The following is a 27,629-nucleotide window of genomic DNA, read 5'->3' as shown; positions in this document are numbered from 1 at the left end:
ACTGTAGTGACCTCAACAGCCTTGGCCCTGCCCTGATGGAACTGACATTCCAGGGGGGAGACGTGTCTGTCATCCAAAGTGGTCAAGGCTAGAGTTGGGGAGCTGTCTAGGGGAAGTTCAAAGTTTCCCTGACTTTGTCTGGGAATCAGGAAGGCTTCCTGGAGGAAGAGGCACCTGCTCTGAGATCCAACCCTCCACTGGACCACAGATATCATCTGGCAGTTCATAATACCCCAGAGGGCCCCAGGAAGAAAATGGAATCAATAGATTCCCCCAAATTTTCTTGTAGTCTTGCCTAAAGAACTTTGTAATGTTTGGTTTTCAAAGGGAAATTTAAATGGAATGGTTTTCAAAGGGAAATTTAAAATGCTGATACCCTTGAACGCAGAAACCCCACTTCTAGGAATGTGTCCCTTTGCAGTACTCGCGGGTGCAAGACAGACACTGCTACGCTGTTCAAAGTGGCGACGATGGAAAACAGTCAATAGGTGACTGGTTAAATTGGGTCCAGTAGGTACAGTCCCCAGGGGAATACAACATAACGAATAAAAGACTGGAGTTTGACACTCTCATCTTAGTCCCAAGCTCAGAAGGGAAGCGTTTAGTCTTTCATTATTAAGTATCATGTTGTTGTTGTTGTTTAGTCGATAAGTCATGTCTGACTCTTTGCGACCCCATGGACTGTAGCCCACCAGGCTCCTCTGTCCACGGGATTTCCCAGGCAAGAATACTGGAGTGGGTTGCCACTTCCTTCTCCAGGAGATCCTCCCAACCCAGGGATGGAACCCGATTCTCCTGCATTGGCAGGTGGATTCTTTATTGCTGAGTAATCAGGGAAGCCCAAATATCATGTTAACTGTAGGCTTTTCATAGATGCTCCATATTAGAAGGAAGAAGATCCCTTCTATTCCCAGCATGATGAGAGTTTTTGTATGAAAAATAAAGTTTGCTTGATGTTCTTCCTGTATCTTTTAGGGTAATTAAACTATTTTCTTCTTTATTGTATTAATGGAAGATGGATTACTTAGATTGGTGATTGATTGTTCAAACAATCTTGAATTTTTAAGGTTAAACCCACTTGATCATGATGTATTATTATTATGTATTGCTTGCTTTGCTTTCCTAATATTTTATTATTTTTGCATTCATGTTCATGGGGATATGAAAAAGAATTAGACATGAACTGATACCTTTTATGACAAAAAGCAATAAATAAACTAGGAATATGAGGGAAATTCTTCAACATGATAAAGGCAATATATTAAAAAATAAGTAATATTACATGCAATGGGGAAAGACTGAAAACTTCCAATCTTTTTGAAACTCCCTAAGATCAGAATCAAACCGAGAATATTTGCTTTCACCATTTCTATTCAACATAGTACTAGAGTTCCAGCTTCTAGAAAAAGGCAAGAAAAAGAAATAACTGGAAATGAAGAAATAAAATCTGTTTGCAATAGCATGATCTTATAAGTAGAAACTCCTAAAGAATAAAAAAAATTAGAACTAAAAATGAATTCAGCAGTGTGTAGGATATAAAATCATCACACACAAACCAGTTGTATTTCTATACGCTAGCAATAAACAGTCTAAAAGAGAAATTAAGAGATAATTCCATTTACAAAAGCATACAAAATAATAATTAGGAGTAAATTTCGCCGGGGAGTGAAATTAGGAGTAAATTTTCACTGAAAACTAAAAAAGCACTGCTGTAATGGAGAAGGAAATGGCAACCCACTCCAGTATTCTTGCCTGGAGAACTCCATGGTCAGAGGAGCCCAGCAGGCTACAGTCCATGAACTCGCAAGAGTCGGACACAACTTAGCAACCAAACCACCACCACCATGCCCCACCAGGGCACTCTCAGGGCACAACAGATTGCTGCTGCAACACAGCTGGCCCAACCTCTCACATCAGGGATCCAGAGGTGGGATGTAAAAAAAAACAAAACAAAACACTGCTTTAAGAAATTATAATTTGAAAAGATACAGGTACTCCTATGTTCACAGCAGCACTATTTACAGCAGTCAAAACATGGAAACAAGCTAAATACCCATCAACAGATGAATGGATAAAGAAGATGCAGCATATATGCAGAATGGACTATTACTCAGCCACAGAAAAGAATGGACTAATGCCATCCGCAGCAACATGCATGGGCCTAGATTGTCACACTAAGCAAAGTCAGTCAGAGTGACAGGACATCACTTACATGTGGAATCTAAAATATGACACAAATGAAGAGATCTGTGAAACAGAAACAGGCTCACAGACATAGAGAACAGGCGCGTGGTTGCCGAAGGGGAGGAGGGGTGCAGGAGGGAAGGGTCGGGAGTTCGGGATTAGCAGATACAAACTAGTATATACGTAGGATGGTTAAACAACAACCTGTGACACCAGGAACTACTTTCAATACCCTGTGATAAACCATAATGGAGAAGAATATGAGGAAGAATACGTATTTATAACACTGTATATCACCTATACTTCAATAATTGTTTTAAAGCTACAGTAATCAAGACAGTGTGGTACTGGAGCTTCTCTGGTGGCTCAGTGTCAAAGAATCTGTCTGCCAATACAGGGGACATGGGTTTGATCCCTGGTCCGGGAAGAGCCCCCATGCCGAGGGACAACGAATCCCCGCGCCACAACTACGCAGCCAATGCACGTGCCGAAACTAAGGAAGCCTTAGCGCCTAGAGCCTGTGCTCTGCGGCAAAAGAAACGACGGCAGTGTGGAGCCCTTACATCTCAACTAGAGTAGGACCTGCTTGCTGCAATTGGAGAAGGCCTGTGCACAGTACCAAAGGCCCAGTGCAGCCGCATATAAACGAGTAAACACTTTAAAAAAGACAGTGTGGTACTGGAATAAGGATACATATCATACAAACACAATACTGCCAAATAGACCCAAAGTTGGTTTTCTATGAACATGGAGTATAATGCAAGGGGAGGAAAGTCTTTTCAATAAATGATCCTGAAACAACTGGATATTTGCATGAATAAAACTGAACCCAGTTCACAGTGCACACAAAAATTACCTCAAATGAATCACAGACCTAACATATAATCATAGACCTAGCATATAAACTCTAAAACTATAAAATTTCAAAAAAAGAATTGGAGAAAATGTTCATAAACTTGGGGTAGGCAAGGTTTTTTAGACAAGACACTAGAAGCACTAACCATAAAAGGAAAAAAAAAAAAAAGATCAGTGGGACTTAACAAAACTTAAAACTTCTGTCCTTCAAAAGACAAAATTAAGAAAATGAAACTGTAAGCCACAACCTGGGAGAAAATATGTATAATATGTTTTCCACCAAATTGGTTGAAATCAGAATATATAAAGTATCTTTACAACTTAATAATGAAAAAAATTTTCATTTCCAACTTTAAAATGGGCAAAAGACATGAACACTTCCCAAAAGAAGATATATTAAAGGCCAACAAACATATCAAGACAGTCAGCATCTACAATCACCAGGGATTTTCAAATTAATGCCACGAAGAGATACGACTATACATCTAGAAAGGCTAAAATTTTAAAAGACTGATAATACCAAACACTAGAAAAATATGCAGCAGCTAGAACTCTCACATAGTGTTGAAGGGAGTCCAAAATATTGGGTTGGCCAATAAATTCGTTTGGATTTTTCCTTAAGATGTAACGGAAAAACCCAAATGAATTTTTTGGCCAACCCAATAGTACGCCCACTTTGAAAAACAGATTGGCACTTTCTTGTCAAGTTGAATATACATTTACCCTGTGATTCAGAATCCTCTTGGGTATTTATTCAAAAGAAATATATATATATATATATGGCTTCCCTGGTGGTCCAGTGGTTAAGAATCGCCTGCCAATCCAGGGACACGGGTCACATCCCTGGTCCAGGATGCTCCCACATTCCTCGAGGCAACTAAGCCTGGGAGCTGCAACTGCTAACGTCCTAGAGACCATGCTCCGCAACAGGAGGAGCCACCGAAACTAGAGAGTAGCCCCCGCTCTCTCCAAGTAGAGAAAAGCCCAACAAGCAACAAAGACCCAGCTCGGCCAAAAATAAATAAAATTATTGTTTAAAAAATAGTGTATGTCAATTAGAAGCTTCCTGAATTCAGTCACTGAATTGTTGTTATTAGAACGATGTCTTTGTTCTTGGGAGTTACCTGCTAGAGCATTTAGGGGTAAAGAATCATAAGGTCTCAAAGTACTTTCAAATGGCCCATTCATTAACAACAACACCACGACCATCATCATCACATATGCACGGAGAGAAATAAAAGCAAGTTAAACAAACATTAATGAGCAGTGAATCTAGATGAAGCAGCAAACAAAGAAACTAGTCTTGTAATTTAAATAGGCTTAAAATTTTTCAAAATATAAAATTAAGAATGGCCCAGCCTGTGATACCTGTTTCTGTTCTTTGAAGGTTTTCAAGCTTGACCCCAAGGTGATGGCTTGCTCTTTCTGTGGAGATGGGTCTGCAAGGTATATTCCTGGGAGTGGCATTGCTAGGTCTGAGAGTAAAGACATGTTGTTCAGCTAGTTAGCTATCATCAGATTTCTCCCCATGAAGTTTGTATCATTTTGCATGTCCACCAGCAAATTTTTGCCAATTTTATAGGTGAAGACGCCACTTCAGGGTACTTTTCATTGGAGTTGCTCTTATTATATGAGTGAAGTTAAATATCTTTTCATGTAGTTAATGATGGCTCATATTTGTTTCTTTGTGATCTATTTCTTCTGCACATTTTAAAACATTGGGCTTTTAGTCTTTTCCTTATAAAGAGGTAAACATTTTGTGTGGCAAAAGTTGTAAATATTTTCTCTGAGATTGTCACAGTTTTACTTTGCTTATAGCATCATCTTCTTTTTCAATAATCTCAACACTCCAATGTTTTGTTAACTATTTTATGTGCATTGCTATCCAGTCTTGAAATCTGATAAAATACATCCAGAGTTTCTTATAAAGACATGTGCAAATGCTCATTTACATTTTGCATATTAATAACGACAATGAAAATGACACAACAGTTATAGCTACATAAAAATATATACAAAGATTTGGAAATTCTGTGGTGGTCTAACAGTTAGGACTCAGCAATTTCACTGCTGTGGACCTGGGTTTGATCCTTGGTCTGGGAATTAAGATCCCACAAGTCATTTGGTGTGCCATGCATGGAACAACAGACTGGTTCTAAATAGGAAAAGGAGTACGTCAAGGCTGTATATTGTCACCCTGCTTATTTAACTTATATGCAGAGTACATCATGAGAAACGCTGGACTGGAAGAAACACAAGCTGGAATCAAGACTGCCGGGAGAAATATCAATAACCTCAGATATGCAGATGACACCACCCTTATGGCAGAAAGTGAAGAGGAACTAAAAAGCCTCTTGATGAAAGTGAAAGTGGAGAGTGAAAAAGTTGACTTAAAGCTCAACATTCAGAAAACGAAGATCATGGCATCCAGTCTCATCACTTCATGGGAAATAGATGGGGAAACAGTGGAAACAGTGTCAGACTTTATTTTTGGGGCTCCCAAATCACTGCAGATGGTGACTGCAGCCATGAAATTAAAAGATGCTTACTCCTTGGAAGGAAAGTTATGACCAACCTAGATAGCATATTCAAAAGCAGAGACATTACTTTGCCAACAAAGGTCCGTCTGGTCAAGGCTATGGTTTTTCCAGTAGTCATGTATGGATGTGAGAGTTGGACTGTGAAGAAGGCTGAGCGCCGAAGAATTGATGCTTTTGAACTGTGGTGTTGGAGAAGACTCTTGAGAGTCCCTTGGACTGCAAGGAGATCCAACCAGTCCATTCTGAAGGAGATCAGCCCTGGGATTTCTTTGGAAGGAATGATGCTAAAGCTGAAACTCCAGTACTTTGGCCACCTCATGTGAAGAGTTGACTCACTGGAAAAGACTCTGATGCTGGGAGGGATTGGGGGCAGGAGGAGAAGGGGACGACAGAGGATGAGATGGCTGGATGGCATAACTGACTCCATGGACGTGAGTCTGAGTGAACTCCAGGAGTTGGTGATGGACAGGGAGGCCTGGCGTGCTGTGATTCATGGGGTTGCAAAGAGTTGGACATGACTGAGTGACTGAATTGAACTGATTTTATATATATATATATATAGTAACTTTACCGACAAAGGTCTGTCTAGTCAAAGCTATGGTTTTTCCAGTAGTCATGTATGGATGTGAGTGTTGGGCCATAAAGAAAGCTGAGTGCTGAAGATTTGATGCTTTTGAACTGTGGTGCTGGCGGAGAAGGCAATGGCACCCCACTCTAGTACTTTTGCCTGGAAAATCCCATGGGCGGAGGAGCCTGGTAGGCTGCAGTCCATGGGGTCGCTGAGGGTCAGACACGACTGAGCGACTTCACTTTCACTTTTCACTTTCATGCATTGGAGAAGGAAATGGCAACCCACTCCAGTGTTCTTACCTGGAGAATCCCAGGGATGGGGGAGCCTGGTGGGCTGCCGTCTATGGGGTCGCACAGAGTCGGACACGACTGAAGTGACTTAGCAGCAACTGTGGTGCTTGAGAAGATTCAATCTTGAGAGTCCCTTGGACAGCAAGGAGATCAAACCAGTCAGTCCTAAAGGAAATCAACCCTGAATATTCATTGGAAGGACTGATGTTGAAACTCAAATACTTTGGCCACCTGATGAGAAAAACTGACTCATTCTTCAGGAAAGACCCTGAAGCTGAGGAGGATTGAAGGTAGGAGAAGGGGATGACAGAGGATGAGATGGTTGGATGGCATCACCAATTTGATGGACATGAGTTTGAGCAAGCTCTGGGAGTTGGTGATGGACAGGGAAGCCTGGTGTATGTTGCAGTCCATGGGGTCCCAAAGAGTCAGACACTACTGAGCGACTGAACTGAACTGATACAATAAAAGTATAATATATATTTATATGAATTCAAGATGACTTAATGTTATTTGACTTATAAAACAGATAGACACTACACAAAAAATGAGGATGTAATTTCCAGAAAAGTAAAATGTCACTTTTCTTCTTAAAATTTAACAATAAATTTCCTGTCGTAATTACTAATTCACAGCCAAATCTTAGACTAATTCAAATTAGCCAGGGTTAGAGTTAAATACTCTGCATTAAGAAAATAAGGTTTGCAATTTAATAAACATACATAGGGTTTCCCTGGTGACTCGGTAAATTTGATAACATTTTGTCAAAATTAAGACCTGCTTATCCATGTCATTCTAGATCCTGGAAACACACTAGAAAACGTGAATACTGAACCATTGATTCTTTGGAAAGCTGCACCCCTAGCCCTGGAAAACATCCTTAAGGGGCCCAGGGATCACACCCTAATGGGGGACTTCCCTGGTGGTCCAGCGGTTAAGAATCTGCCTGCTAATTCAGGAGACACAGGTTCAATCCCTCGTCCAGGAAGATTGCACACTGCTGCAGGGCAGCTAAGCCCATGCATCGCAACTGTTGAGCCTGTGCTCTAGAGCCCAGGAACCGTAACTACTGAAGCCCCCACACCTACAGCCTGTGGGGGCTTCTCCACAAGAGAAGCCAACACAATGAGAAGCAGCACACTGCAGCTAGAGAAAGCCTCACACAGCCACCAGTGCAGCCAAATAAATAAGTAAAGAAAAAAAAAGAATAGGGGGTTTGGGAAGGTCATATACTCTGCTATGTTCAAAATGCATAACCAACAAGGACTATTGAACACACATGTAACATGAAACTCTACTCAATGTAATATGCCAGTCTGGATGGGAGCGGGGTTTGGGGGAGAATGAATACATGTGTACGTATGGCTGAGTTCCTTGCTATTCACCTGAAATTATCACAACATTGTTAATCAGCTATGTGTGTGCGTGTGTGTTAGTTGCTCAGCTGTGTCTGACTGCAACACCATGGACTGTAGCCCACCAGGCTCCTCTGTCCACGAAATTTTCCAGGCAAGAATACGGGAGTGGGATCCCATTCCCTTTTCCACAGGATCTTCCTGACCCAGGGATCGAACCTGGGGCTCCTGCATTGCAGGCAGATTCTTTACTGTCTGAGCCACCAGGGAAATCCATTAATCAGCTATAACCTAATACAAGATAAAAGTTTAAAGTTTGAAAAAAAGAGAATTGCTTTATAAAAACCCTAATGGGAAACTTACAAAGTAGCAATGAAGCTGAGAACAAAGAGAGGGGAGTACTATGCAGATGTTTCATTGATGTATATAGTATAATTAAAAGGTATGAGGTGATATTACTGTGGTTTTGGAAAAGGTTTCAACTATTCTTGCTGCTGCTGCTGCTAAGTCGCTTCAGTCATGTCCAACTCTGTGCGACCCCATAGACAGCAGCCCATTAGGCTCCCATGTCTGGGATTCTCCAGGCAAGAACACTGGAGTGGGTTGCCATTTCCTTCTCCAATGCATGAAAGTGAAAAGTGAAAAGTGAAAATGAAGTCGCTCAGTCGTGTCCGACCCTCAGCAACCCCATGGACTGCAGCCTACCAGGCTCCTCTGCCCATGGATTTTCCAGGCAAGAGTACTGGAATGGGTCGCCAGTGCCTTCTCCGGCAACTATTCTTAGGGGATCAATTAAGACACTGAGAATGAACATTCCTATTAAGACCTCAGAAAGAACATCTCCCCTATTATCATGGTATTATCTCACTAATAGGAAATTCAGTTTCTAACAACTCCTTTCTGTATTTTACTCTATTGGCTTGAGAAGCAGCTTCCTATTTTGAGAATTATATGACATAATATAATCATATATAATTAAGTTAATGGCTTAGAAAACAAAATGATAGTAATTTTAAAAAGGAGCAAGTATCTCTCTTGCTAGGTTGTGACACCAGGCTAAGAGGGCTTAGGGTTGGAAAGTAAGTCGTGGAGATTGTGAGGGGGTTCAGGTATAAATCTACCTCTATTCGAGGAGAGGAAGGGCATGAGAAGAGTCTGGACAGCCCAGAATGGTCCTGGCACCTGAATGTACAGTTACCACGCTGGGTCAAAGACAGGCTGGTGCATCTCCTCTACCCTAGATGCTATGGGACCCGACTCCTGCCCAACATTAAACTGGGAACATAAGCCTCTCAAAGCATACTTGCCAAAAACAGATTATTCACCCTCATAGTATGAAGCCTAGAAGGAGAAGACATTTGATTATTTTAAAAAGTGGGCTGTAAAATGATGAAGTTTCTCCTTACTTCATCAGAAAAACCCAAAGAACAAATATGTTAAAAACTTTGGGACTTCCCTGGTGGTCCAGGAGTTAAGACTTCCTGCTTCCACTGCAGGAGCCAAGAGTTTGATCCCTTATCAGGGAACTAAGATCCATCCCTTCAGGCCACGTGGTGTGGCCAAAAAAAAAAAAAAAAGAAAAGAAAAACTATGACTATTAACATGTTTAGAAGGTACTTAAAACATTTGTTTGCAATCCAACTCAAATATATCTGCAACTACATTTTGGACAAATGTTTTAAAAAATCCCGCTTAATTTTGATGCAAGTTTTCTTGTAACTCAGTGATATTTACTACTTACAAGGGCTGAATGTTTTGCAAAACAGAGCCCCAACTTTCTGTAAAACATCCTGAAAGTGCTTTTATCATAGAAATGGGGAGGGGCTAATGATCTGCTCTTTCACTGACAACATCCTGTAGTTATTTAAGTAACACATCATCATTTTCTTGATGGTTGGTGATTCTACAACACCATCGATAGCTATTGCTTGCTTTTATATTTTTTGGCCAAGGCACGTAAGACCTTAGTTTTCCAACCAGGGATGGAAACTGTGTCCCCTGCATTGGAGACACAGAGTCTTAACTGCCGACCACCAGGGAAGTCCCTATTGCCCATTTCTTGGTTCTCTGCTCACCTTGCCTTATCACGTTGTTGATACCTTTCAAACTCTTAGAAGCGCTGCACTGAATTTAGACAGCAGAGCACTCTTTGGCGTAAGGACTGACCCATCCATGGAAACGGATATCAGTGTGATCGATCCAGCATCATTTGCTGGATTGTATGCAATGGGACTGTAATTTTATGTCCTGTTGTCCCTATTCTAATTGGAGAAGGAAATGGCAACCCACTCCAGTGTTCTTGCCTGGAGAATCCCAGGGACAGGGGAGCCTAGTGGGCTGCCGTCTATGGGGTCGCATAGAGCTGGACACGACTGAAGCGACGTAGCAGCAGTCCCTATTCTATGTCTCTGGCCATTAACAGAAGACTCTGTCTGGGTGAAACTGACATATTTTCAGCGGTAATGCTTAAAGAAGGAACAAATTTCTATTTTGTTCCCTCTGTTATGATCCTGTCCTTATGCGTTTCCTTTGGGGGGAGTCTTCCCCACAAAGTCTCTTAGCACTCCCAGCCGTAGGAGAACTGTAGCGTTCATGGACAGAAACTGGAGACAACAGCTCCCTACCCTTTTGAAGACTTCCACTGTCAGTCCAAATTTCTTTGACCCTTGGATGACAAGGTCATCCATTTCTTTGACCCAGGAGACACTGGCATCATGGGAAAGATGTCCCTACCTCCTGTTTCAAAATTATTTGGGAATATAACTTCTTCACAGGTAGGAACTTTGCAGAAGCATGGAGAGCCTCCCACAGTGCAGAATCATGACTCCATACTAAATTCTCTAAAATCTGTTCTTCGATGCTGTTCAGGTGTTTCACCATGTCCCTGGAGAGTCCCTCTTCTGAGCAGATCATTACCTCTATCACTTCAGTTCATACTGTTCATGGGGTTCTCAAAGCAATAATACTGAAGTGGTTTGCCATTCCCTTCTCCAGCGGACCACATTCTGTCAGATCTCTCCACCATGACCCGCCCATCTTGGGCTGCCCCACGGGCATGGCTTAGTTTTGGAAGGAATGATGCTAAAGCTGAAACTCCAGTACTTTGGCCACCTCATGCGAAGAGTTGACTCATTGGAAAAGACTCTGATGCTGGGAGGGATTGGGGACAAGAGGAGAAGGGGACGACAGAGGATGAGATGGCTGGATGGCATCACTGACTCGATGGACGTGAGTCTGAGTGAACTCGGGGAGTTGGTGATGGACAGGGAGGCCTGGCGTGCTGTGATTCATGGGGTCCCAAAGAGTCGGACACAACTGAGCGACTGATCTGATCTGATCACTTCAGTTCAGTCACTCAGTCGTGTCCAACTTTTTGTGACCCCATGGACTACAGCATGCCAGGCTTCCCTGTCCATCACCAACTCCCAGAGCTTGCTCAAACTCATGTCCCTCAAATCAGTGATACCATCCAATCATCTCATTCTCTGTCATCCCCTTCTCCTCCTGCCTTCAATTTTTCCCCAAATCAGGGCCTTTCCCAATGAGTCAGTTCTCCGCATCAGGTGGCCAAAGTACTGGAGTTTCAAGCTTCAGCATCAGTCTTTCCAGAGGATTGATTTCCTTTAGGACTGACTGGTTTGATCTCCTTGCAGTCCAAGGGACTCCCAAGAGTCTTCTCCAACACCACAGTTCAAAAGCATCAATTCTTAGGCACTCAGCTTTCTGTATAGTCCAACGCTCATATCCATACATGACTACTGGAAAAACCATAGCTTTGACTAGATGAACCTTTGTCAGCAAAGTAATATCTCCGCTTTTTAATATGCTGTCTAGGTTTGTCATAGCTTTCCTTCCAAGGAGCAACCATCCTTTAATTTCATGGCTGTAGTCACCATCTGCAGTGATTTTGGAGCCCAAGAAAATAAAGTCTGTCACTGTTTCCACTGTCACTCCACCACCTCTATAACCTTATAAGAATAAAATGGCCACAGATTAAAAACTTTAGCAATCCAGAGAAAAGTACGAAGTGAGCTATAGGCAAAGAGGACAATTTCCAACAACAGGCCATCAAGGAATGATGAAAAATATATATCCTGCTCTAAAATAACTGACATGTCTATTGCGGTCTCTAATATTTTATAACACAAAATTTCTGCAAATTCCTGTTTGTTTACAGCGAAGTATATGCAAGATTCTGGCTGTTCATCTGTTGATTGAGTATAGTGTTGGCAGAGTTTCATTATGTTTCATTATGTTTTCTCTAGGATTACACAAACAAGACTCAAAAGTATTTATAACTTGGTTTCTTGGTGCATTTTTCGATCCAGCCACAATACTCTGTAATCAGCTCACACTTTGAGTGACTGAAGCAATAGGAGTTAATGATTCTACTTTTTTTCTTAAATACTTCTGTCCTGTCAGTAGGGTAGAAGGTATAAATAACGTTTGTTTGTCTCAAAGTATTGTTGACGGTTACACGCCACAGTAGTCTGGGTTGTCAGTTTCCAAACAGGGCATCACCAGTGAACCTTCCAGGAGTTTATTTCCTCTTCTGCATATTCTCCCCAAAAGAGCTTCTCATCATAACCACCAACAGTTAAAACATATTCTTCACACTCCGTGTTCACTGCTTCGCTATTGTCAGTGAACTGGAAAGGCCCTGGAGGCATTCTCTCCTTTAAAGTCTTCCTGTCAAATAGTTTTGAAACCTACGGCTTAAAGTAGTGTTCTTTTATCCCTCTGGCTATAGTTCACACAGTACAGCAGTGATACAGAGAGGCTATACAGAAGCTCTAAAATCAGCAATATGAAAATCAGGACGGTAAACCTTTAAAGATGAATTCAAGGAGTCTCATCTATTTGGGCATATAATGTCACTGGCGAAAATCAGATCCAAGCAGCACAGAAGGAAATGATTAAAGTTTACTAAATCATCTCCAATCATATGAAAATTATCCTGAGTATAAACAAAGTGTTCAAAAAAAATTAAAAAGCTCCTTAACACTGCAAGGAATCCTCTGCTTCCTGCTTCGTGGTAACTTTGGTGGCTCTTCACACGGATTTTGAAACACATCTTTAAAAATTGGCTCAAATTTTTTGAAAATTACAGTAGACACCTCAAAATTGCATTTCGCTTAATTTCCTTCCAAGGTACGGTTTCCAACTGTGGGGATAATGCTTTTGAGGCAGGCGACAGGTAACGAACAAGCCGACCAGTGTGTAACTTCCTCTAGCACGTCCTGGATGGCGGCGGAGTCAGCTTGTGTTCCCCTCGTCCAGGTTCAGCTCCGGGCACAAGGACCGCAGCGCCACCCAGATCGCGCGACCACCTCCACCTGCCTCAGCCTGGTGCCCGCCCTTGTTTATCCTCCTTCCGCTGAGCGCTACCCACAACCACCCGCACCAAGACGTGCTAAGAACGACGGCTCTTCGATGGTCTAGATGGTCTACATCCGCGCTTCGCCTCAAAGAAGTCCGTTTCTTCTCCAGGGTTCCGAGCCTGTCCTTCACCGGAAATGTGATAAAAAGCATATCATCTTAAGTGACTTCTAAATCTGCTTAAGTCGGTTTATTTATAAATTTAATTTTATTGCTCCTGGATTTCTCCCAACATTTTATTATGGAAAATTTCAAGATGCAAGAAAGTTGAAAGAGGTGTACATGTGTCTACCACTTAGATTCTGTTACCAACACTTTGCCATACTTGTCTAACCGTATTTCTATTTACTCTATCCATCTAACTTTTCAGTGCATTTCAAAGTAAATTACAGACGTCAGTACACTTTTCCTAAGTAATCAGCCTGTATGTCATTAACTACAGTTCAATTTTTTTTTGCTGCTTTTAATTTTCAATATTAATAATAAAAGATTCTCCCCCTTTCAAGATGGAAAGAAATTCATTCATGGATTCTTCTAGTTGATGTGTTTCCACTTTCACACAGAGATTTAGGGATTTCTAATTTATTTGGAGTTTATGCAGGTACATGGTGTGAGAACTAAACCCAACTTTATACATATATATATATACACATACATACATACATACACAGGGGCTCTCTGTTTTAAAAGTATTTTTATCGAGATTTAATTCACATACCATAAAATTCACCCTTTTTAATTGTGTACAATTTAGTGGGTTTTAGTATTTCACAAAGTTGTGCAGCCATCATGGCTACAAGCTATATTTGTACATATATATTATGTGTGTGTGTATATTTGTTTTTCTCCAAATATCTATCTAGTCTTAGCGGCATATATTAAGAGCTCCATTTTGCTGCCAGAGAGTTGAGATGCTGCAGTTGTCACTAATGTCCGTGTATTTGGAAGACCAATTCCGTTCCACTGGTCTGTTTGTCCGGTGGGAGGTCTCCCTAACAACGATTCTGGTTTAGGACTCTGGTAAGGGGCGGGGGACGACAGACATGCGGTCACACCTTCAGGGCCTTTAGTCAAGTTCTTTGAGAAAGGAATCCTGCTACATTACAGCTCTCCAACAGAAAAAATCCTCTAGGACTGATAAAAAACCAACTGGGCAGGAGCATGGTCAGCAGGAAATCCTGGGAAGGAGAGGTACCAAGGATCAAGACACGCCCCATTCTTGAGTCTCCCCTCTCCTCTCCCGGCTCCCCAGCCCGGGCTAGGGGCCCTCCCCTTCTCTGTCCGTCTCCCCCTTTCTGAGGACTAGTGGACCCGCACCAGGGGCTGTTCCATCCAGCTCGCACCCTAGGACTGCCCCCAGGAAAGCACCTGCACAGCGTGGCTGAGGCACCCAGTGGTTTCGGAAGTGAGGCCAAGCGTGTCCAATGCTTGCCGAGCGAAGTCTTCGGAGCTCACTACGAGCAGTCCCTTTTTCATGGGATAGGTCATATTTGTTTCAACCAAAAAGGGGCTCACTGTCTGCAGGTAAGAAAGGGGCCAAGATAAGAACTCCCTTCCCTCCCAAGCCTAAGCTCCCGGGCCCTCTCCGAGAATCCCTGAATCCCACCCCTCTTGCGGACCACGCCCCCAGGTATGTGCTGACCACGCCTCCAGGACCACGCCCCCTCGAGAACCCACCCCTTGCGACTTTCGTTCCACGGAAGCTTTTTCTTAAAAAAGGTTCTTCCTTCCTTCTTCCCTCTTTCTCTCTCTTTTCCTTCCTTCCTCCCTTCTTCTCTCTCCCTCTTTTTTTCCCCTCCCTTCCCTTCCTTTCTTTCTTAAATTTTACTGAAGTATAGTTGATTTACATCCACCGAAGCTTTTTGAGACTGAGTCGCGGTCCTCTTTCAGACCTCACCCCCACCTCATTCCCAGCCCGCCCCTCCTCCTAGGAGCCTCCACTGAATCTAAGCTCCTCCTCCCTCAGAGCCCTCCCCTCAAGAGTTGCCACTCCTGCCCCTCTCGAGCTCCTTCCCTCCGGAGTCAGGCACCTGCACGATGACACCTTTGGAGCGGTACTCTACCCCCACGGCCACGGAGAAGCTTCGCACAAAGGCCTGCGGAGAAGAAAGGAGGGTCCCAGGACGACGAGCTTTCCGCGTCGAGTCCTCCAGCCCGCCCCCTGTCCCGGCGTGCCATCCGTATCCTAGAACCTTCCCCCGTTCCCGGAGGGGCCCCTCCCTCAGGGCTCAAGTTCTCGCCTTAACACCCGCAAGTTTCTTTGCTCTAAGCCCTCCTTTTGTTCCCATACTCCTCAGTCTCCATTCCAGCCGCGCCATTCTCTGTATATTCCCTGACCTCCTCCCACCTAACCGGTTCTCGAAATCCTAGCTTTCTTTGCTCTTAAAAAAAGAACACAAAATCTGACTTGCCCACTGGACTGTGCCCCAGATATCTGACCTATTAATAGCTTCAGACTCTGATGAAACATCACATACACACACACACACACACATTCCGGTCTTTTCCGCCATAACCTCAGGGCCAGAATTAAGGGCTACTGTAGGAATAACAGCATGGCAGCCAGCCTGTGCCCGATCTGTGGGTCTGGGTACCTTGGTGGCCGCATACACTGCTAAATATGGATAGGGCCTCCTGTCAGCTACTGAAGATATGTTGATGATGATGCCTTTGCCCCTGGAGGAGGAAGCATTAGTTGGAAGGCAGTCACTGCCAACGGGGAAGAGGGTCTCAGTGATTTGCCCACCTCCCCACCCTTTAGTCGCTGTGCTAATCAGAAAGATCAGAGAGATAGGGAAGAGTTGGACATGTGAATGGGAGAGCTGGGGAATAGAAATAGCCAGAGGTTGGATGGGGAAAGATCCAGAGTGAAAAACAAAGAGACTGCCTCTTACCTGCTGACCATTCCGGGCAGGAGGATTCTAGTCATCTGCAGGACGAATGAAGAGGATCCTGTCTTTCCTTCTTTCCACTGCCTTCACCTGCCCAGACTCCTGCCCCCTCCTCAAGTTCACTCCTGTCCCCCTACTTTCCATCAGGGACTATTCCGCTAGCACTGCCTCCATGCCAAGTCCAGTACTGTGGGATATTGAGGACCACCCAGAGTGGTCAGAGCTACGCTGACTCTGAACCCAGTCCCTCCTAGCCCTGACTCACCTGGGCCACAGACACCATGTTGCAGTTTATAATATCCTGGAGTTTCTAAGGGAAGAAAATGGAACCAATCAGTCCTTTCCTTCACCACAACTCTGCCACAACTCCCATATTTTCTAGCTTACTTTTCTTTTAATGTGGAACACAGTTTTTAAAAGTTGCATCTACTAGAATTTAATATACACATAAACTTCAACGCATCGACTCCACTTCTGGAAATGTATTCCTTTCTAAGATACTCACATATGTGGGGAATGCATATGTCCAAAAATACACATTATAACACAATTTGTAGTCAGATATACCAGGAAACATCCTGAATATCCTTCAATACTGGGATGAATAAATAAACACTGGGTAGCCCATGGATAGACCACTGAACAACAAGTAAAAAGAATAGATCAGCTAATTATTCTGATTAAAATGATCCCCGAGATACATGTCTACTTGTGAAAGGTAAAGTGCAGAACAATAGGCTGCCGCCATTTGGGTAAAAATTACATATACATCCTTCTGTAGGCATAAAGAGAAAAATCTATCTCTATTTTAAACTGGGGGGCGCATTTGGGGAAGATTGAAGGGAGAAGGGAGATTTTCACCTTCATTTCGTAAACTTCTCTCTTTGGATTTTCTGATCAGTAAACTATTTATAAATGCATACCATATATATACCAAAGTGCACAAATCTTAGAGTAAAAACTGAACACAAATCTTTAGCTTCTACCCGCATAAAGGAAGTATTGGGACTTCACTGGTGGTCCAGTGGCTAAGACTCTACATTCACAATACAGGGGGCCAGGTTCAATCCCTGGTCAGGGAACTAGAACTCACAGGCCAAACTAAAAGATCCCACAGCCGCAACTAAGACCCAGCACAACCAAATAAATAAATAAAATATTTTTTAAAAGATTCAATGCAACTGCTATTAAAATCCTAGTAGCATATTTTGCAGAAAGAAAAACCCTGCCCAAAATTCATATGGACTCTCAAGGAACCCTGATATTAGCCAGACTAATCTTGCATCCATCATTTCCACTTCTGGGTGTATGCCCAAAAGAATTAAAAGCAGGTACCCAACACTGCTGTATTTAAAATGGATAACCAACAAGGACCTATCGTATAGTATGTGGAACTCTGCTCAATGTTATGTGCCAGCTTGAATGGGAGGGGAGTTTGGGGAAGAATGGATACATGTGTATGTATGGCTGAGTCCCTTCGCTGTCCACCTGAAACTACCACAACATTGCTAATTGGCTATACCCCAATACAAAATAAAAAGTTTAAAGTTTGGGTAATAAAAAGCAGGTACCAAAACAGATATTGGTGCATCAACAGTTCATAGCAGCATTATTCCCAACAGCCTAGTAATAGGTGGAAACAACCCAAGTATCTATCAAGAGGTGAAGAGATAAAGGGTGATACATATTAATACATATGATGGAATATTATTCAGCCTTAAAAAGAAAATTGGGACACAGGCTGTGACATGGATGGACCCTGAAAATACTATGCTAAGTGAAACAAGGGAACATTTCATGCAAAGATGGGCTCGATAAGGACAGAAATGGTATGGACCTAACAGAAGCAGAAGATATTAAGAAGAGATGGCAAGAATACACAGAAGAACTGTACAAAAAAGATCTTCACGACCCAGATAATCACAATGGTGTGATCACTCATCTAGAGCCAGACATCCTGGAATGTGAAGTCAAATGGGCCTTAGAAAACATCACTACGAACAAAGCTAGTGGAGGTGATGGAATTCCAGTTGAGCTATTTCAAATCCTGAAAGATGATGCTGTGAAAGTGCTATACTCAATATGCCAGCAAATTTGGAAAACTCAGCCATGGCCACAGGACTGGAAAAGGTCCGTTTTCATTTCAATCCCAAAGAAAGGCAATGCCAAAGAATGCTCAAACTACCACACAATTGCACTCATCTCACACGCTAGTAAAGTAGTGCTCAAAATTCTCCAAGCCAGGCTTCAGCAATACGTGAACTGTGAACTTCCTGATGTTCAAGCTGGTTTTAGAAAAGGCAGAGGAACCAGAGATCAAATTGCCAACATCCACTGGATCATGGAAAATGCAAGAGAGTTCCAGAAAAACATCTATTTCTGCTTTATTGACTATGCCAAAGCCTTTGACTGTGTGGATCACAATAAACTGTGGAAAATTCTGAAAGAGATGGGAATACCAGACCACCTGACCTGCCTCTTGAGAAATCTGTATGCAGGTCAGGAAGCAACAGTTAGAACTGGACATGGAACAACAGACTGGTTCCAAATAGGAAAAGGAGTACGTCAAGGCTGTATTTTGTCACCCTGCTTATTTAACTTATATGCAGAGTACATCATGAGAAATGCTGGACTGGAAGAAACACAAGCTGGAATCAAGATTGCCAGGAGAAATATCAATAACTTCAGATATTCAGATGACATCACCCTTATGGCAGGAAGGGAAGAGGAACTAAAAAGCCTCTTGATGAAAGTGAAAGTGGAGAGTGAAAAAGTTGGCTTAAAGCTCAACATTCAGAAAACGAAGATCATGGCATCCGGTCCCACCACTTCATGGGAAATAGATGCGGAAACAGTGGAAACAGTGTCAGACTTTATTTTTCTGGGCTCCAAAATCACTGCAGATAGTGACTGCAGCCATGAAATTAAAAGACGCTTACTCCTTGGAAGGAAAGTTATGACCAACCTAGATAGCATATTCAAAAGCAGAGACGTTACTTTGCCAACAAAGGTCCATCTAGTCAAGGCTATGGTATTTCCAGTGGTCATATATGGATGTGAGAGTTGGACTGTGAAGAAGGCTGAGCGCCGAAGAATTGATGCTTTTGAACTGTGGTGTTGGAGAAGACTCTTGAGAGTCCCTTGGACTGCAAGGAGATCCAACCAGTCCATTCTGAAGGAGATCAGCCCTGGGATTTCTTTGGAAGGAATGATGCTAAAGCTGAAACTCCAATACTTTGGCCACCTCATGCGAAGAGTTGACTCACTGGAAAAGACTCTGATGCTGGGAGGGATTGGGGGCAGGAGGAGAAGGGGACGACAGAGGATGAGATGGCTGGATGGCATCACTGACTCCATGGACGTGAGTCTGAGTGAACTCCAGGAGTTGGTGATGGACAGAGAGGCCTGGCGTGCTGCGATTCATGGGGTCACAAAGAGTCGGACACGGCTGAGTGACTGAACTGAACTGAACTGAACTGAAGTGAAACAAATCAGGCCCAAAAGAATAAATACAGTATGATTCCACTTATATGAGGCATCTAGAATAGTCAAATTCATAGAGACAGAATGGTGGTTTCCGGGACCTGCAGGTAGTTAGGAACTGGGGGTTACTGTTGAACAGGTAGAGAGCTGAAAAAGTTCTGGAGATGGATGGAGGTTATTGTTTCACATCAATCTGAGTGTACACAAGACCACTGAACTGCACACATGAGTCAAAATGACAAAATTTAAGTTATATATATTTGCCATAACTTAAAAGCAAAGAAAAGAAAAAGAATGAAATTCTGATATTTGATAACAACACAGATGAAGTTGAAAACATTATGCTAACTGAAATAAGCCAGACACCAAAGGAAAACTATTCTGTGATTTCTCCTGTATGAGGTATCTAGAACTAGCAAGCTTGTAGACACAGAAAGTAGAAATAGATGTTACCAGGGAATAGGGAAGAATGTGGAGACACAGCTTAATAGGACCTGTTTAACTTACAGATCCTGTATTTAACTTATGGGAGAAGGCAATGGCACCCCACTCCAGTACTGTTGCCTGGAAAATCCCATGGATGGAGGAGCCTGGTAGGCTGCAGTCCATGGGGTCGCTAAGAGTTGGACACGACTGATCGAATTCACTTTCCACTTTCATGCGTTGGAGAAGGAAATGGCAACCCACTCCAGTGTTCTTACCTGGAGAATCCCATGGACGGAGAAGCCTGTTCTGCATGATTATTTCATGCTGCAGTCCATGGGGTCGCACAGAGTCGGACACGACTGAAGCGACTTAGCAGCAGCATTTAACTTATACTGCTTAATGAGTTTCTGTTTGGGATGATGGAAAAGTTTTGGAAATACACAGTGCTGACAGCTGTACTACATTGTGAATGTGTTTAATGCCACTAAGTTGCAAACTCTAAAATGGTTAAAATGGCAAGTTTTATGTTATATATGTCACAATTTTTAAAAAATTTATGCTGATATTTCCATTACCCTGGCTCCATGTGGACCTTGTTACATTATTATTTCTCTTGTGTTCAATCATGAATTTTCTTCTAATATTCCTGGTTATATTTTTTTGGTGCTGGATATTTAATATTAAAAAAATTTAACAGCTATTTTGAGTCTCTGGACTACATCATTTTTCTCTACAAATGGTTTGGTTTTGCATCTCTCAGGTAGCTAAACTAGAGGGTGCTAAAATATCAGATCCACATAATCCCAGTGGAATTAGGATCACCTGAAAATTGGCTTCAGTTCCTATGAAACCTTCTGCTGTGCTGTGCTTAGTCGCTCAGTCATCTCCAAGTCTTTGGGACCCGCTGGACTGTAGCCCATCAAGCTCCTCTGTCCATGGGATTCTCCAGGCAAGAATACTGAAGTGGGTTCCCATGCCCTCTTCCAGGGCCTATGAAACTTACTTTACCCTAACTCCTGGATTACAGTGTTCAGGATTCCAACCTAAAATCTGAGATATTTTCCAAAGCATGTGCTACGTTATTTGTTGCAGCTTCAACACTATCCATGTTGAAGGGAAATGTTGCTTCAAATGTCAGATTTCACCTCTCTTGGCTTCTCTTTTCCCTCAAATCTTGATGTGACAATTCCTCGTTGCCTTAGTAGGTTGATGCCTTCAAACAGTTATTTTAAAACTATTTTATCCAGCTCTTCTACTCGTTCTCATTTGCAGGGTTAGTCTTCAGTCACAGCTTCCTCTAAGACCAGAGGCAGAATACACAGGCTGATTCTCCTTGCATTTTCTAAAATGAGCCTGTGCCTTCTTTTCCTTTTCTGACTTCTGTTATCACAGATTAATTTTTATTGGAGCATAATTGCTTTACAATGTTGTGTTAGTTTCTGCTGTACAACGAAGTGAATCAGCTCTGTGTATACATATATCCCCTCCCTCTTGGACCTCCTTCCCACTCCCTTATGCATTCCTCTTGAAATAATAATATTTAGAATTTATTCATTTATTTTTTTGTGTGTAGCAAAGTTTTACTAACGCGATAAAGGGACAGGGAAAGCTTCTGACATAGACATCAGAAGGAGGACGGAGAGTGCCCCCACTCCCTAGTCTTATCAAGGCCTTAGATACTTTTACCGGACCCACTCCCACAACATACGTCTTAAACTAACATGATTAGAACTAACAATAGAGAATTTAAAAGCCATCCTGATCTCCTGTTTTGTCTATGTCTAATAGCCCTCATTTATGGAGCACACAACTTAGGTTTATGTGCCTTATGTTGTCTTATCAGCTGATATTATCTTATCAGCTCTACGAGGTCAGCAAAAAACACTGATTCCATTTTATAGATATGAGACTGAGGCGCTGATTTTCCCACGTGGCTCATTCCCCGCCCCCTACTCTTTTTTTGGCCATGTGAGGTCTTATTTCCTCGACCAGAGACAGAACTCACACACCGCCCCCCCCCGCCCCGCCCCCAACCCTTCATTGGAAGCATGGAGTCTTAACCACTGGACCGCCAGGGAAGTCCGTCATTTCTCCAGAAAGTTAGCATCGGAGAATATAAAACGGGCAGAACCAGATTCAATTTAGACAGTGGTCCTGGTTGAGCACTGTAGAAGGGCGCCCCGTGGAAGGAGAGCATAGATTCCCTAGCTCTCCACTTGATCAAGCTAGTGTACTGCGCGGGGTTTTCCAACAGAGGGAGCAGTGTAAGGCGGAGGTCCCGCGGACTAGTTCTCGGTGATACTCACTTTGGCCATGTCCTCACAGTCGAGCAGTTTACTCAAGCGGGGTGTATATTTTTGGCCCACGTTGTTTACTGAATGAGAGGGGACAAAGTGCTTGTGTCACTCCAACAGTCCCAGGGACACCGGGCGGGGGCAAAGGGGAGTGTTTGCCCGAAAGGGCGACCAGGAGAGTGTTCCGGGGTCAGGGTGAGCCGGGGGTGGGGGGGTGGGGACGGCTGAGAGCAGCGCTTCTCCCAACGGGCTCGGGGACATACCCAGTACTCCGACCTCCAGGCCCTTCAGTCCTGCCTCAATGGTCTCGTAGATTTCCAAGCCCCCGGTGAAATCCACCTGAATCACTCGTGTTCTTTTGCCGTAAAGCCCCTCTGGGAAGTGTGTGAGAGGTTGAGGGGGCGAAGGGGAGAGGCAGTGGGAGCCAGGCTTTTGGCTGTAATTCATCTCTGCCTGCATCTCACTCCAGTCTCAGTTCAGCCCCAGGCCCTTACCCCATCCTTCGGAGGCCCCAGAGGCACTGGGAGCCTGCTCCCTGCACCCACCTCGACCACGCCCCGACCACGCCTCCGACCACGCCCATACCCCTCCCCGCCCCAACGTCCAACCTCAGCCCTTAAGCCAGGAGGGCCGCGTTTCCGAGCTCCCCTCCTTTCCTCTACTCACCTATCTCCTTTGCCTCGTGCTTCAACTTGCTCAGGTCTCGACTGATGAGGACGACGTTCAGACCTCTCCGGGCGAGCTGCAGGAGATGCATTCGTTTATTTATTCACGAAAGCCACAAATATTTACTGTGTGCTGACAGCGTGCTGCGCTGTTGCAGGCGCTGCCGATGCAGAGGTGAGTAAAAGAGAAATAAGGGAAGTCGGCCCTCGCGGAGCATGCATTCTGGGGCCAGAGTATTCCAGGCAGAAGGAACAACAAGTGCAGAGGCCCTTGCACAAAGGCTGGCTAGCTTAAAGGACAGCACACAGTCCAGGGTGCACCGAATGAAGTATTCTTGCCTGGGAAATCCCATGTACAGAGGGCCCTGGAGGGCTACAGTACATGGGGTCATAAGAGAGTCGGACATGACTTAGTGACTAAACAACAACTAGGCTCCCCTGCCTTCGTGCCCACTCGGGGACATCGCTGCAGCTTTCTCCCATCTTCCCCCTGCATCACGCTCTGTCTTTTCTGGATGATTCCCGTTCAACATGCAGACCTGCCAGAAGGTCTTCTTTGTTCCGTGTTCCCCCATTTCTCATCACGCCACCCCACTTTACTCAACATTCTAAGAACTGCTTACCCTGGCTCTCTCCCGGGCCTGCTTGTACCCACTCCAGTTGGACTCCTGCTCTGACTGTGCCACCCAAACCACTCTCGTCAACAGTAACTTCCACGGTCATAAACCCAGTGCTGTCCTCAGCACCTCCCAGCAGTAGCTGACACAATCACCCCCTCCTCCAGGCAACGTTCTTCCCCTGGCTTCCCAGATATCTCTTCCAACCTTGGTTTCCCTCCTGCTCTGGCTCAGATCATGTGCCTCATCTTCTGTGCTTCTTAACTTTGAGTGCTCCAGGGAGCTCTTTGGGGTGATTCAGACTATGCTCCCCTTCTCCATCCACACCCACTACCATGGGCATCTCACCTAGTATTGGGACTTTATTTTTTACAATATTATGTATTTATTTATTTTTGGCTGTGCGGGGTCTTCATTGTTGTGCGGGCTTTTCTTTAGTGGTGGCAGGCAGGGGCTACTCTCTAGTCACAGTGCTCAGGTTTCTCTTTGTAGTGGCTTCTCTTATTGGAGAGCACGGGCTGTAGGCACATGGGCTTCAGTATTTGCAGGATATGGGCTCAGTATCTGTGGCTCCTAGGCTCTAGGGCACAAGCTCAGTAGTTGTGAGGCATGGATGTAGTTGCTCCTCAGCATGTGAGATCTTCCCAGACCAGGGATCAAACTCATGTCTCCTGCACTAGCAAATGGATTCTTTACCGCTGGATCACCAGGGAGGCCCCCTAGTCTTAGGACTTTAAATGGCATTGTTATGATGTTGATGCTTCAATTTCTATCTCCACCCATTCTGAACTCCAGAATGGCATTTCCAACTTCTGGAACTTCACAACTTGGATAGCTAACTGGTGTCTCAAATGTGTGTGTTAGTCACTCAGTCATGTCCAACTCTTTGCAACCCCATGGACTATATAGCCCACCAGGCTCCTCTGTCCATGGGATTTCCTAGGCAAGAATACTGGAGGTTGCCATTTCTATTCCAGGGAATCTTCCCAACCCAGGGATCAAACCTGGGTCTCCCGCATTGCGGGCAGACTCTTTATAATCTGAGCTACCAAGGAAGATAGAATGTCCAAAATGTCGAATTTAGAATGTCCAAAACTAGACTCCTTTCCACTTCCCCCAAACCTGGTCTTCTCCTCAGTTCAACTCCATTGCAGTAATGGCAGCTCCATTCTTTGAGGTATTCTGGTCACAAATCCTATAAGTAATTTATTTTATGAGGTCATCATTATCCTAAAAGCAAAAATCAAACAAAGATGACAAGAAAACTACAAACTAATACCCCTCATAAACTTAGACATAAAAATTCTCAATGAAATATGAGTAAATCAAGTCCAGCAATATAGAAAAAGGATAAGAGGTAATGCTGAAGCTGGGGCTTATTGCAGGAATGCAGGGTTAGTTCAACTTTTGCAAAATCAATTGATGTAATTTACCATATAATCAGACTAAAGAAGGAAAACCATATGATCACCTCTGCTGGGAGCCAGCACGGGAGTCCCCACCCATGACAAGGTCATGTGGGAGAGTTCTGGTGGGCAAGGCGAGCCAGAACTTGAGGGGTGCCCCTCTGGGCCTGCCTGAGCATCTACCCCAAAACCAGAATCTGTCTGTTTTACTATTTCACGACTTTCACCAACTCTTCTGACATTAATGGGGGGCTATCCCCAACCACCTTTCTCTGTAAGAAAATCAACTTAAAACTCTAGTTAATAAGTCTCCTGGACATAATAGGAGTGTTTCAATTCAAACCCCTCTGATGACTTTCTAGCTTGCCTGACAGGTTTGTTAATATTCACAGCCTCCCAACCACGAGAGGCATGGGAAGCTTAAGATATTCTAACAATGCAGAGCTTCTCAGAGAGTTAAAATTGTTAAAATAGAACTAGTAGAGGATTTCTTTGTTGAGCTAATGCTTGCTGCCAAGTTTCCATATCCCTTACCTACTGTGTCCCTGGGAGTGTATTGATTAATATAGTTGGTGTATAGAAATGTAAGGAGTAGCTTTAATGTTTGTAACCTTGGACCCTCGAGTTAACATTTTATGACCCTTTCTTCAGAAAACTTATTTTTCTTTAAAGGTGATTATTCTAACGTCAGGCGCCACCCTCCGAAAGCATTAGATAATGTTGCATTCCTATAGGGCAAAAGTGCGGTGGGCCATAACAAGAAAAGAATTAACTCGAGGGTCCAAGATTACATGACCTTGTCATGGGTGGGAACTCCCGTGCTGGCTCCCGGCAGCTTTGCACTGGTGATTTCTTCTTCCCGGAAATTCCTTCTCCCAGTTATTCACAAGATTCCATCCATCATCTCCTTCTCATCTTTGCTCAATGCTGCCTTCTCAGTGACATATTTGATTACCCTATATAAAAATTGGAACCGGCACATCTCCAGGGCTCCCTCTTCTCCTTTCTTGATTTATTTTTCTCTTTAACTCTTTTTAAAATTTTAAATCTATTTCTTTCTTTTTTTGGCCACACTGCGTGGCATGTGGGATCTTAGTTCCCCACAGGGGCCAGAGATGGAATCCTTGCCCCCTGCAGTGGAAGCACAGTCGTAACCACTAGACCACCACAGAAGTCCCTCTCTTTAACTCTTATAACCATTTGGTGGGCTTCCCTGGTGGCTCAAGCAGTAGAGAAACCACCTGCAATGCAGGAGACCTGGGTTCAATCCCTGGGTCAGGAAGATCCCCTGGAGAAGAAGATAGCAACTATTCCAGTATTTGATACATTATACATTTCATTTGTTTATCTTACACATATCTCCCCTCACTACAACATAAGCTTCAAGAAGACAAGGTCTTCTGATTTTTAAAAAAAATCTATTTTGTTTACTGTTGTACCCCCTAGTATCTAGAAGATGCCTGGTGCATGGAGGTGCTATATAAATATGTTTGGAATGAATAAATAAGAAGAAGCCCAGTGTAAACACCTGCCCCCACCCTGAGGAGCAGAGGAAAGGCTCCCTGGAGAGGATGTCTGTGGGAACCAGAGAGAGCACACCATTCTCAGTCTGATAGACTTAGCTGACAACAGGCAAACAGGAGAAGCCCTCCCATCACTCACCCAAGCCCTGGCTCACCTCATGTGCGTAAGCCTTGCCGATGCCGCTGGTGGCTCCTGTCACCACTAGAAAGGAGAGGAGGAAAGGGCAGGAGGGGATCCCCAGCCTCTCCTACCCCCGTCATCCACTTCATGTCCCTCTTGTCCCCTTTTGCACCTTTTCTGGGAACCCTCCTCACTGAGACCCAACCCTCCTGGTTTTCGTCCTCCTCTTTCATCGGCAAGGGGCTCTGACACCTCGGACAGGTTGGAGGACTTCATGCATCTCCAGCCTTCACCCGTCATGCTTCCAGGGGTCACTGGCCTCTGCCCTGACTAGGGGTCCTCACCAGTCATCTGTCCGTGTTCCTGCTGCCCCGCCTCTACCTGCTTAGTGCAGAGCCCTTCTTTCTTACCTGCCCAGGCCCCGTGTGCCCGGAGCCAGTGGTTGCTCCGGCGTGCCTGAGGCAGCAGGTAAATATAGACTGTGGAGCCCACAGCCCAGGTCGCCCACAGCAGCAGGAACAGGGCTGTGACCGCTCCCAGCACTCTCAGCGCATCCCACTCCGCCTCCATCACAACCCCAACCAACAGATCACCCGACCTAGGACCAAGGGGGTTTTTTCCGGGGCCAGCTATTAGAAGCCTGTGCGTTAGCCCCACCCACACTGCCAGTCAAGCATTCCACCCCACCTCTCTCTCTAGCTACGCCCAATGAGAGTTTAGTCTAACCAACAGCCACGCCCATAGCCTTAGTACCGCCCCTTGATGGGTCCACATCTGAGCTCAAAGTCCACTCCCAACGCCTGCAGAGCCAGCATACATCCAGCCTCCTCTAAACCAACAGAGCTGGACAAAGGGTACCCACAGATAACCTCCATTTGGGTCACTGAACTCAATATCGCTGTTGGTGGGTGAAGGCCAGAACTGAAACGAGGGACCAATCACATCGTTGTTCAGGCGCCAAGTTGTGTCCGACAGGCAGGGTTTGTCAATGCAGTTTGTCAGAAGAACCTCACCTACAACTTATCTGCC

The 27,629-nt window shown here is 44.1% G+C and overlaps 2 protein-coding genes and 1 pseudogene across 4 annotated transcripts in view; 1 reads left to right on the top strand and 2 right to left on the bottom strand.

Moving 5' to 3' along the window:
• EXOC3L2 (exocyst complex component 3 like 2) overlaps positions 1 to 13,679 on the top strand; it is a 38,831-nt gene extending 25,152 nt beyond the window's left edge. Inside the window, exon 12 of the mRNA XM_086353113.1 lies at positions 13,076 to 13,679. Within this exon, the coding sequence (XP_086209239.1) occupies positions 13,076 to 13,337 (262 nt within the window). The 3' untranslated portion in view covers positions 13,338 to 13,679. The remainder of the gene's footprint in view (positions 1 to 13,075) is intronic.
• On the bottom strand, positions 10,131 to 10,836 carry LOC147354045 (retinoblastoma-like protein 1 pseudogene; annotated as a pseudogene).
• A 172-nt stretch (positions 13,680 to 13,851) lies between the features above and the next one.
• Positions 13,852 to 27,206, bottom strand: LOC147354043 (very-long-chain 3-oxoacyl-CoA reductase-B-like). 3 transcript variants are annotated; one of them, XM_086353115.1, is made up of 12 exons: positions 27,011 to 27,206; positions 26,635 to 26,681; positions 24,673 to 24,780; positions 22,935 to 23,010; positions 22,532 to 22,642; positions 22,281 to 22,348; positions 16,331 to 16,375; positions 16,069 to 16,103; positions 15,769 to 15,850; positions 15,205 to 15,270; positions 14,543 to 14,692; positions 13,852 to 14,352 (listed from the first exon to the last, which is right to left on the bottom strand). In XM_086353115.1, the coding sequence occupies exons 6-12, from the start codon at positions 22,287 to 22,289 to the stop codon at positions 14,245 to 14,247; spliced, it is 495 nt and encodes a 164-aa protein (XP_086209241.1). In that variant the 5' UTR covers positions 22,290 to 22,348; positions 22,532 to 22,642; positions 22,935 to 23,010; positions 24,673 to 24,780; positions 26,635 to 26,681; positions 27,011 to 27,206; the 3' UTR covers positions 13,852 to 14,244. The 3 variants fall into 3 exon arrangements, with proteins under 3 accessions (XP_086209241.1, XP_086209242.1, XP_086209240.1); XM_086353116.1 differs by having other exon boundaries at positions 24,673 to 24,745; XM_086353114.1 differs by lacking the exon at positions 24,673 to 24,780.
• Between the last annotated feature and the right edge of the window lie 423 nt (positions 27,207 to 27,629).

Source organism: Bos grunniens, chromosome 18 (assembly GCF_055505025.1).
Source record: "Bos grunniens cultivar Pamir isolate PY7600 chromosome 18, Bosgru_T2T1.0, whole genome shotgun sequence".
NCBI lineage: Eukaryota > Metazoa > Chordata > Mammalia > Artiodactyla > Bovidae > Bos > Bos grunniens.
Note: the sequence above shows the minus strand (reverse complement) of the source record. Positions and strands in the feature narration are given on the sequence as shown.

Excerpts from the sequence above, each read along its gene's own strand:
- LOC147354043 (XM_086353114.1), bottom strand. The coding sequence starts at position 27,170 with ATGGAGGCGGAGTGGGATGCGCTGAGAGTGCTGGGAGCGGTCACAGCC. Across the intron at positions 16,376-22,280 it reads ACTGTGAGGACATGGCCAAA|AAACTCCAGGATATTATAAA; the intron begins GTGAGTATCACC and ends TTCTTCCCTTAG. Across the intron at positions 14,353-14,542 it reads GCCTCAGCCACGCTGTGCAG|GATTTCCTGCTGACCATGCT; the intron begins GTGCTTTCCTGG and ends TCTCCTTCCCAG.